At 35.1% G+C, this 10,795-nt stretch overlaps 3 protein-coding genes across 7 annotated transcripts; 1 reads left to right on the top strand and 2 right to left on the bottom strand.

The window, feature by feature from the left end:
• Positions 1-10: 10 nt before the first annotated feature.
• Positions 11-2,263, bottom strand: LOC117609715 (uncharacterized). The gene is made up of 2 exons (XM_034336346.2): positions 2,216-2,263; positions 11-2,133 (listed from the first exon to the last, which is right to left on the bottom strand). The coding sequence occupies exons 1-2, from the start codon at positions 2,240-2,242 to the stop codon at positions 979-981; spliced, it is 1,182 nt and encodes a 393-aa protein (XP_034192237.2). The 5' UTR covers positions 2,243-2,263; the 3' UTR covers positions 11-978.
• On the top strand, positions 2,263-7,528 carry ClpX (Caseinolytic protease chaperone subunit). Of its 5 annotated transcripts, XM_034336262.2 has the most exons (8): positions 2,263-2,618; positions 2,705-3,001; positions 3,857-4,000; positions 4,084-4,281; positions 4,372-4,520; positions 4,629-4,818; positions 5,061-5,962; positions 6,045-7,528. In XM_034336262.2, the coding sequence occupies exons 3-8, from the start codon at positions 3,931-3,933 to the stop codon at positions 6,294-6,296; spliced, it is 1,761 nt and encodes a 586-aa protein (XP_034192153.1). In that variant the 5' UTR covers positions 2,263-2,618; positions 2,705-3,001; positions 3,857-3,930; the 3' UTR covers positions 6,297-7,528. The 5 variants fall into 5 exon arrangements, with proteins under 5 accessions (XP_034192153.1, XP_034192166.1, XP_034192160.1 ...); XM_034336275.2 differs by lacking the exon at positions 2,705-3,001; XM_034336269.2 differs by lacking the exons at positions 2,263-2,618; positions 2,705-3,001 and adding an exon at positions 3,223-3,378.
• Positions 6,555-9,590, bottom strand: LOC117609710 (mitochondrial outer membrane protein SLC25A46). Its single transcript, XM_034336334.2, has 5 exons — positions 9,295-9,590; positions 8,893-9,175; positions 8,725-8,781; positions 8,363-8,639; positions 6,555-8,287 (listed from the first exon to the last, which is right to left on the bottom strand). Exons 1-5 carry the CDS (start codon positions 9,458-9,460, stop codon positions 7,874-7,876), a joined length of 1,197 nt encoding a protein of 398 aa, XP_034192225.1. The 5' UTR covers positions 9,461-9,590; the 3' UTR covers positions 6,555-7,873.
• Between the last annotated feature and the right edge of the window lie 1,205 nt (positions 9,591-10,795).

The following is a 10,795-nucleotide window of genomic DNA, read 5'->3' as shown; positions in this document are numbered from 1 at the left end:
GAAAGAAAAGGAATGTCTAGATTGCACGATAAAGTTGTTTCTTGGTCTATCGAGAAGCTGCACAATTTCGTAACGTCTTCTATTCTCGTATGTTCTAATAAAATTTCACGATCTTCGAACTAGCCTTTTTGCGCCTCTGCCCTTTCTCTTACAGAAAAAGGAAAAAGAGACATTTGAAAAAAGAGATAGGCTCTTTATTTACTTCACCCTATCTACTACCCCGTTTACGTTGATCCTCTTTAAAAATAAAATATTAATATAATTAATATAGCGCGTTGTCCCAAAGTTTACCCATTATCTCAATCGATTTAAAAGTACCTTACAAAAGTAAGGGAATCAGGAAAGAAAATACTAATCCAATGTTTATTCCTATTATGATTTATTTTCAGAATTAGACAAGTACATGTAAAAAAACGATTTCGTTTCCTATGCATTTGCATAACTTAACATCTACTTCGATATACAACATATTGAAAGTCTGAAAAGAACTCGCCTTAAACTTAAAAGACTAATTCCCTATGATTAACATGATTCACTTCTCGATTAATTACAGTCTGATCGTTAAGTTCTGTGAGCTAACGTTTCTTCGACTAGAACAGAATAACATTGCATCGATCATCTTAAACGTGAATTATACCACGATTAAATGCGTATCTTTTAAAGATCGTACGAATCCTATTTGAGCGCTGGACGCGGATAAAATTTCATCAAATGCACCTTTAATGTCTGCATAACTAACATTGTAAATGATCCTACCCATTTTGTACGATTTCAAATTATAATTAAATATTTCAATGAAAAAGAATAATCACACTGTAATGTTTTCTGTAATTCCTATCATCGAATACAAAGAGGTACAGGATTAAAAGGGAAGAAAGGAACCTTCCGCCCAATGGAATTAAAACAGGACCATTTTCTATTCTAGGTATACAATAAAAAGATGCTGATACAGTAATAAATATACTGAAATTAATTTGCTTAATCTTCGTCAAACTTAATTTTTTTCCCTTGGAAACCTTGTTTCAGAATTTCTTGCTGCTTCCTCCTCGCTACCCACGAAGGATGCAGGTTTTCATCTTCTGTCTTAGTGGAGTCGCTCTCAACGTTTCTCTTAACAGGATTATTCTTAACGCGCACATCCCTGTTTTGTTTAGAATGCGTAACGTTTGTTTTTCTTGTATTACTCGGACCATAAGAAATATCTTTATCACTTCCTATTTCCCCTTTATCTTTAGAGAATTTCTCGTCTTTGCTTCTTATGCGAAGCGCCTTAAATGCCCGATGATCAATGTCAGAGGTACGATCCTCGTTCCTCTCCGCAGGGATGACTGTAACGCTTGAACCGGCTTCGTCCGAGCTCAGGAAAAAGTCATCCGTACTTTTTCTACATTCTCCTGCATCGTTCGACGATTGTTCATTGTTATTCTCTTCGTGCTCGCTAGCTTCCTCCTTTCTATCTGTTTCTTGCAACACTTCTGCAAATCTTTTAACAGCAGCTTCCTTACTTATAACTTTAGCAACTGATTTCGACTCTTCCCCTTCCAATTTTTGTTCTACTGATTCTTTTGATAGTTTCATAGACTGTTCATTGATCTTCTTCTGTTGACGAGTAGTACATTGCAAATGATTGGTAGTACCGGTACTGTCTATGTTCTTATTGCCTCTCTTTTGCGTGCTGACTTTTACAGTGTTTGTATCTTTTCTTGATCGTTTTGGATTCTCTTCTAGGTCATCATCTATAGAATTACTTCCTTTCCTTTTCGATGGACGCTTTTTTTTCTTCCAAGAAATGTATTCACTGTAATCTGGAAATTTCTCCATAAATTCTACTATTCTCTCATGTAAACACTTATATCGGGCAACTTTGATCATAGCTCTAGTTCCTTCGTCTGTACGAGGATTTTTTAATATATCTTGCAAATGTTCAAAATTAATTATTCCAAATGTTGATATATCATCATCCTTAATATGCTTTAACGCAAATACTTCCCTCAATAGTTTATCCGATTTAGTCTTGTTCTTCTCCAGTTGTTTCTCATTACCACGATAAGTGCGTAATTTTTTAGCTTCTCTGATCAACTTACTTACCACACAGATACGAGCCTGATGAACAGGTTGCCTTAACAGAACAAGCTAAAAAATACAATCAAAATAAATCATCTGTGAATTTTATGAAATGTCAAATACATGTGTTTAAAATACATTACACGCTTACTTCGTTGTTTATTTCCGTTTGTCTCATCTTATCATCAAAGATATTATAGTAATCCTTTAAATAAGAAAAAGGAGTACCCACCAGATTAATTGCAATTTATCGAGTTTATATGTTGTTAATAATGTGACAATGCTGTTTTCGATATGTTTTTACGCAACATATATTTGCGGTCAAAGAGAGCGCATCTGTCGTATGTGCAACCTAACCTAACAATCTGCGATGGTGATTAGGAATCGAATACATAGACGAAGATTTACTTATTCGTATAAAGCCAAGTAAGCAAACGGACGCGCGCGCGAGAAAGTAAGGGGTTAAGTGGGGGCTGCGAGAGTGAGAAGAGGAGGAGACTTAAATTTACGATTGGTCGAAATTGTTTGGAAAATTGATTAAAATCGACTTCAAGGTAAATAGAACTGTAATTATTGACACATGTTCAAATATTTAATACTACGTGCGTAGATACATCTATATATGTTTTAATAACTATAGGCACATTCATATATTAAGTGCCCTCGAGTGACCGTACGTGTGCAGACGCACTGACGTTTTGTTATTTCATACAAACGTCACTGCATCTGATTGCACACATGTATAAAAATATATTAGTAAACATCGAGTAAAAGTTTTCACGATAAACAGATAAAGATTATTCACGAGTGAGAACAAAGTGACCACATTATCGGGACGATCGTGACATTTGAATTATTAAAAAGAAAATCGGCCATTAGTGGAGCATCGTACCGTGACCGTGACTGACTGCAACATACACATTCGCCACGTATGTAGGTACGTGTATACGAAAATCTATCATGTCTCCAGTTTTCTCATCGTCTTTAGATATTTTAGTGATATCGAAGTAAATTGCGCGCAACTCACCCATCGGTTATTGTCAAGATAATTTTAAAACAGCAAATGTTATTCGAAAATTTCGGAGGGAACTCGACCAATGTCCTTGAACCATGCTTCGAGCGATTGTTGTACCTTGTAACGCAATGTGTCAAATAGTCGATTTATTAAATTATCATTTCTTTCTCTAGTTCATTCGTGGTAACCAATTTGCATAAGATATTTCGGATCGTTGGATTTATTACATGTTTCATGAAAAAAATGACTAAATTATGAGTAATGAGGAACAGCATATACGTTAGTTTTAATTCGCAAAGGTTAGTATTTTCGATATTTTAGTATTTTCGTTAACCGCGAGCTGCTCCTTCAATGTTTATTTTTACACTGACATTGCGTCCGTCTTCGTATTTTACTTTCGAATGCATACGTTTCAATTTTACTTCTTTTCAAAGTCAATGTGTATTTTGATACTCGGTGTTTTCATATTTTATAATCATTGTTATTTCTTTATCATTACACGAAATAAGCATCTGGTTTACTTTGTTTCCGTGTCACCTTTGAATTTTGTATTAATTTAGATAAATTTTTACAATTTTCGACATATATTTTGTTTGTAATCAGTATCGACACGAATCGTATAATACGATAAGTACAAGTTCTTTCTTTTAACTATATTTGCGACATTTTTTTTTATTATATAATTTCTATAATTTGTGCAAGTGAATAACATGTAAAATTATAACATATTTCACCTGTCCTTGACTTTTCTTCAAGAAAACTTTTATTTCAATTCAGGTTTTGCCCAGAGAAGTTGTAATACTTACCAGAAAATATTTTAATCCATTTTCCTTGCTTGTATAAATTCAAAAATGAGTTGTGTTCGTTGCTGTTTAATCAGTGCTGGTCGTATAGCATCTTCCAATCATGTGGCAAACCATGGTAAGTTTGAAATGTATACATATACAATGTAAAAAATTACTTATTTTAATCTAATTATAAATAATTCTATATTTTTTTGATAGTTCACAAAATTGTAAGAGTGGCTGTAATTAGATCATTAACGATCAGCAGTACTCTAGGAAAAGCACCCACAGAACCGACTCCACCGGGTAAAGATAGCAGCGGTGGAGTGTCCTCTGTTGGTAGTAATGGAGGAAAAAAAAACACACTGACGTGCCCAAAATGTGGTGATCCTTGTACGCATGTAGAAACATTTGTATGTAAGTAGAGATGTGTATAAATTTGTGCATGCATAATAAAACATAATAAAGTTATCTAGAATATAAGAGTATCTTTTTTTTTTTTATTAGCATCAACGAGATTCGTCAAGTGTGAAAAATGCCATCACTTTTTCGTTGTTTTATCAGAGGTAGATTCGAAAAGAAGCCTTAAGGAAGCTTTAAGAACAGATGATACAAAACAAGGATTCTACAGAAAACCACCGCCACCGCCGAAAAAGGTAATAAATTATTAGAAAATTTGCCTAAGCAAATATTTCTATAAAGAATAAAGACTAATTGTGATATAAATTGTTACAAAAAGTATTAATATGTGTCGGTATTTTCAGATATTTGAGTACCTAAACAAACATGTTGTAGGGCAAGAGTATGCTAAAAAAGTTTTGAGCGTTGCCGTGTATAATCACTACAAACGAATCTATAATAATTTCCCAGTGCAGAATTCAATGCAAGGTTCTATTAATACTACTGGTACACAAGATCTGAATCATCCCTTCACTCATAGAGGTCTTAAACCACGTAAATAATAGTTTCCCGTTTTCGTACTTAACTCTACGTAAAAAGTGAAAATAATAATAGAAATCGTATTAACGTTTCTTTCTTAACATAGATTAACTGTACTTAGGTGTAACGAATCTTTACGGAGATAACAGTTATAACTATTACACAGTTACGTAAACATTCGCACACACAAATACACGTGCACGCACACACTCGAACACACGTTCCAATTGACAATATTTATTCTTTTTCCGTTGTAGACCTATTGCATATTTCGACCGTCGGAAATTCGCTTGGTGTTGGATTCCAACAGTTCCCTACAGGAAGTGAACAAAAGTCAACTGATAATCAGTCGTCTTCGGGATCGGATATCTTAGACAGCAAGCAGCACCAATTAAAATTAGAGAAAAGTAATATTCTATTGCTCGGGCCAACTGGTAGTGGAAAAACATTACTCGCTCAAACAATAGCTCAGTGTTTGGACGTGCCTTTCGCTATTTGTGATTGCACGACGTTGACACAAGCAGGATACGTTGGTGAAGACATAGAAAGCGTTATTGCAAAATTACTTCAAGATGCTAATTACGTAGTGGACAGGGCGCAAATGGGTATTGTATTCTTAGACGAAGTGGATAAAATCGGTGCCGTTCCTGGTATACATCAATTACGTGATGTTGGCGGCGAAGGTGTTCAACAAGGAATGTTAAAAATGTTGGAGGGTACCATTGTAAATGTACCTGAAAGAAATAGTTCTAGAAAATTGCGTGGAGACACGTTACAAGTTGATACTACAAATATTTTATTCGTTGCTTCCGGTGCATATAATGGGTTAGATAGACTGATCTCGCGACGTAAAACTGAAAAGTATCTTGGATTTGGTGCGACCCCTGCTTCGGAGAGTCCAGGTAGGAGAGCGGCGAATTTGGCCGACGTTGCAAATATGACACCTTCTACAGAAAAGGATAACCAAGAAAAAGATCTTTTATTAAAACAAGTGGAGGCAAGAGATTTAATTGATTTCGGTATGATTCCCGAATTTGTAGGCAGATTTCCCGTTCTTGTACCTTTCCACACTCTAGATAGGGATATGTTGGTTAGAATATTAACAGAGCCTCAGAACGCTATGGTGCCACAGTATCAAATGTTATTCTCGATGGACAAGGTATGAAAATATTCACCATACTTGAAAAATAATGTTACTTGAACCTAATATTTATATACAACAATTTTTTATTCATTTGTAGGTGGAATTAACGTTTACTGCGGACGCCTTAAATGCTATAGCGTCATTAGCGATGGAAAAGAAAACAGGCGCGAGAGGACTTCGTGCAATCATGGAATCATTACTCTTAGAACCTATGTTTGAAGTACCGGGTAGCGACGTAATGTCCGTTCACGTAACGGAAGGCTGTGTACGAGGACAAGACAAGCCACAATACGTTAAAAGGGGTGATGTCACCGACGAGGAGTTGCAAGCTCAACAGATACAAAATTAACAAATAATTCATAAAACGGGCACTCCACAAGTTTGACACATCATTTGGTTTTCTTTTTTAAAGAGCAAATTATTTGCGCAAACTGTTACGATATTTTCCAATACGAAGTGAATTATAAACAGTTTCCCTTTCGTTCTAGAATTTCTTTTCAGTTTTAAGAAAATAACACTATAATGTGGTGAATCACGCCGTGAAAAGACTCGATACAAAAGAGATTGGGAGAACTTTGCAGTTCTACAAATAGCATATATTCTGTAAAAATATGTATAAACAAAAATGTGTATATACATAAAGTCCTTATCTGAGTTTTCACTTACCAAAAAAGTGAACAAAATTTTAATTGCAGGTAGAGTATACAGTCGTTTAGACTAGAAATATTTTGACCGCCTACTCGAAGGTAACACGAACATTTCTGTCTTTTATAATTCTAATATTTGTTCGTTATTGTATTATAACAAGCAACAAAGAAAAAAAAAAGAAAAACGAAATCAGTCTTGCGAATTATATTGTGTAACATATGCTAAGGATAAAGTTCCTACGTTACACGAAATAATTGCAACTTATTAGCAAAAGTTTCAAACAGCTAGTACAAAACTCATTGTGTACTAACGCATGTTATTATGTGTGTGTATATATATATATCTATCAGAAGTGGAAATGTTCTGTAAAATACTTCGATTCGATAACATTTCTAAATAACTAATAAATAACATTTGAACAAAAATTTAGGAAAATATCAAGTTATATAAAACATACATTTGCTTTTAAAACCAAGGATGACGTTATGTTAATGAATAGAACAAGAATTTTTGTAACGTATTAAATAAATTAAGAAAAATAATCGAATAAATAGAAGTTAAAAAATGTATACGTTTTACAAAAGTAATGGTAAAAACTTATTAGAGATGAAATACTTTCTGGTCAATTATTTTATTTTATTTTATTTTATCTTATTTTACAAATACGCAATAGATATAATTGAAAGGCTGTGTAATATACGATGCAAGTTAGAAAGATGTGCAAGTGTAAAACTGTAACCGATTGTTACTGAAAGTAATTTGATTTAGTGATATATCGAAAGTAACGGCAGACGAACTAAAATACTTTCAACGACTCCTTAACTTGCATCTTTACGGCGTTTTTAATTTCTACAACGTAAATATTCTACATAAAATAATATGTACATGTCATCCTAAAAAAATGTTTAGAACAAATAAACTGTTTTTTATATATACCATTGTTGTTTTAGCATTTTGAACTACAGTATGCTTAAACCAATGAATACTCGTGTCTGTATTCGTTGCTTAAGCTTAAACAATTTAGAATTTTTTGTTTTTATTAATGTATTTTTAAATATTAGGAACTTAATCTATATATACAATACTTTCAGAGTCCAATTTGAATTCATGTTAAGATGAAGGAAAAGATTAATATGTGTTCAAGAAGTTACTGAAACTGTCAACCTATCATTGCCACATTTATCACTGTACGATCTACAAATGATATACACAGAAAGTATACTTAAATAAACATTACTTAACGTTAATAATCATTTTATTTCATCCATTTTTCCCTTTTTATGTCTCATTATAATACCAATGTTGCGGTGGATCGCGAATTGATTTTGGTTTTGGCCTCAATATCGTTTCTAATTCTGTTACAATCCATTTAATTACCCGTACTATTACAATATCTACAGTAAATTCCAAAATGAAAGCACCAAATCCTTTGTATAAACCGAGGGGACCTTCGGTAGAAATTATTGTACTATAACAATCGCGTGCGCCGCTATATCCAGTTAACAACGGTGTTACGCTACGTCCTGTATCCAAGTTATCGATAATAGTACGCGTACCCTGAAGATGAAGTCTATAAATCACTGTTTGCCAAGGATAAAATAATGCTTCTGCAATAAATGTGGAAACCAATGCCGACTGAAGTTCAATGTCTTGCACCGTTGCCTCGGACAACAAATCTCTGCTGTACGCACCCTGTACGTGAGGCACAAATACCGTCAAACATCTGTCCATAATAAACTTTTTTTTTTTTATTAAGAAAAAACTTACCCTTATCTCTTGCGAATGCTTGTGTCTGATGTGCATAATACGACTAGTAACTCCCCGTACAGCGAGGGTAAAAAGATATTTCGATACTTTATAAGCAATAGTTGGTGGTAGAAGAGCATATATAGGAATTAGTCTACCCTTGTTGCTCACGTCAACCAAGCGAATTGCGCCATCCCGAAAAACGTCCAATATTCCAGGACTCTCAGATGCAATTTCAGATTGTACAGTTTCCACCAATGATGCAGAGTAAAATGGTGTCACTAAACCTATAGAAACACTGTCATATTTTTCATTATTTTTTAATACAAATTTTTATTGAATGAAATACATATAAATATATACGTGTACTAATTTACTGTTACCATTTAAGAAGAATATGTTGACCAAATGCTTTTAATGAACTGTTACATGTTATTTCTCTGAAAGCATTAAAAACCTTATTAATTTAAACCACATATATTACTTTTACTAATGTATATATGTTATTATATTTATATAATATTGTATATATTACATAAAGGTGAACTTACTTTGGCCATGGTGTAATTTTAGAAATAAAATCTTCAACAGCTAACAACATTCCTTTCACAAGTAGTACTGATCCAATTCCCTTCCATAGAGTATGTATTCCTTGAGTTTGGTGAAGACGTATAACTACAGGTATTAAAGTAATTGGTACAATGTGATAGCTCTTCAATCCTGGATTTACTTGACATTGTCTCCTTAGAACAATGAGAGGATGAACTAGTAATGTTTCTGCAATTAATGTTGCTAATCCACAACCAGCAACCATATATTTTTTTACAGAAAGATCTGAAATACAAAACAGTTTTGGAACATTTTTGTATGTTAATTTTTATGAATAGTTTAATATCAAAGTTCCTCATCGTTTAAAATATAATGTTATTCTTTCTTGTTATGTTGAAACTCACCTTCCTCAGAAGGAGGACTGTCTTCGGCCAAATGATGTACAGCAGGAATATCTAAAGGACGAATAACCTCTCGTCCTTGATAAATATACGCTAAATTATTTTCGGTTTCCCAAGATTTAATAGATTTTCCACGATACACTCTTTCATAGCTCTCTAGACCCGCCATTGTTTAGTCAACTGATTTTCAAAAATTGCTATTACATATTTGGAAGATAAATGTTCTATATACACATAAGTCTGTTTCGTCCATACACCATCCAGCCAAAAAGTAGGTATATCCAGTCACTACAGATATAAAAAGACTCGACATGCCTTTATTCGCAAATGGTCATGTTTTTGGGGTCCCAGACACCCCCAGGCACAGGTAGGTAAAATACAGTCGGTAACCTACATGAAGCTAGCCGGAAGGAATAATAAAATATGACTATTTTTAATTTCTCTTAGTGTATTTCGTTTGTAAATCGTTTGTGATTGATTGTGAGTCTATTTTTAATGCGCTACAGATCCGGTTGTACCCATCACTATTCCGAACGAGTATCACGATTTGTTCGTTTTCCGTTCTTATATTTCGCTAGATCCGCTCAAACCCATCACTACTCCGAACAAGTGAGTTTCACGATTTGTTCGTTTTCCGTTCTTATATTTCGCTAGATCCGCTCAAACCCATCACTATTCCGAACAAGTGAGTTTCACGATTTGTTCGTTTTTAGGTCTTATATTTCGCTAGTTGCTTGGGGTCCCTGAAACCCCGGTGGCCGAATATCCGTATGCAGCGTCACCGGTACCTCGGGGTCTCAGATACCCCAAATGCCGTAATGACGGTAAGCAAAGAGTATCACTGGTGTTATGGGGTTCCTGACACCCCAAGATGATATCATGTCGGTATGCAGAGATAGTCTTCGGGGTCCTTGGCACCCCGGATGCCAAAATGTCGGTATGCAAACAGTGTCGCTGGGTTCTGGGTGCCTGAGAACCCCAGAGTTGTATTCGGGGTGCCTGAGAACCCCAGAGTTGTATTCCGGGGTGCCTGAGAACCCCAGAATTGTTGTCCGGGGTCCTGAGAACCCCAGAATTGTTGTCCGGGGTCCTGAGAACCCCAGAATGGCAACGGGGGTTCTCAGGACCCCTGGGGTGGTAACCGGGGTCCTTGGCACCCCAAGAGGACCCTCGGGGTCCCTGAAACCCCAGATACCATATTGTCGGTAGGCATGGAGAGTCATTGGTGTTTTGGGGTTCCTGACACCCCAAGATGATATGTCGGTATGCAGGGATAGTCACTCGTGCTTCGGGGTCCCTGGCACCCCAGATGCTATATTATTAGTAGGCAAAGATACTCACCGACGTTTACGGGTCCCTAACACCCCTTGATAATATCAGGTCCGTATGAAGAGGGCACAACCAGTATAATTTTTTTCCAGAGTTTATTTAATTTATTTCATTTATTTGTTTTTGCTTATTAAATAAGCTCATCGAAGGGGAATAACATTTATGATTATATCCC

This window comes from Osmia lignaria, chromosome 10 (genome assembly GCF_051020975.1).
Source record: "Osmia lignaria lignaria isolate PbOS001 chromosome 10, iyOsmLign1, whole genome shotgun sequence".
NCBI lineage: Eukaryota > Metazoa > Arthropoda > Insecta > Hymenoptera > Megachilidae > Osmia > Osmia lignaria.
The sequence above is the reverse complement of the archived record's forward strand: the minus strand, read 5'-3'. Positions and strand labels throughout refer to the sequence as shown.

Bases quoted from the DNA above. Each gene is read 5' to 3' on its own strand.
- LOC117609715 (XM_034336346.2), bottom strand. From the start codon at position 2,242: ATGAGACAAACGGAAATAAACAACGAA. The intron at 2,134-2,215 runs GTAAGCGTGTAA...TGTATTTTTTAG, and splicing joins AAACGGAAATAAACAACGAA to CTTGTTCTGTTAAGGCAACC.
- ClpX (XM_034336275.2), top strand. From the start codon at position 3,931: ATGAGTTGTGTTCGTTGCTGTTTAATCAGTGCTGGTCGTATAGCATCT. The intron at 4,282-4,371 runs GTAAGTAGAGAT...TTTTTTTATTAG, and splicing joins GCATGTAGAAACATTTGTAT to CATCAACGAGATTCGTCAAG. The intron at 4,521-4,628 runs GTAATAAATTAT...CGGTATTTTCAG, and splicing joins CACCGCCACCGCCGAAAAAG to ATATTTGAGTACCTAAACAA.
- LOC117609710 (XM_034336334.2), bottom strand. From the start codon at position 9,460: ATGGCGGGTCTAGAGAGCTATGAAAGAGTGTATCGTGGAAAATCTATT. The intron at 8,782-8,892 runs GTAAGTTCACCT...TAATGCTTTCAG, and splicing joins AAAATTACACCATGGCCAAA to AGAAATAACATGTAACAGTT. The intron at 8,288-8,362 runs GTAAGTTTTTTC...CCTCACGTACAG, and splicing joins AGCATTCGCAAGAGATAAGG to GGTGCGTACAGCAGAGATTT.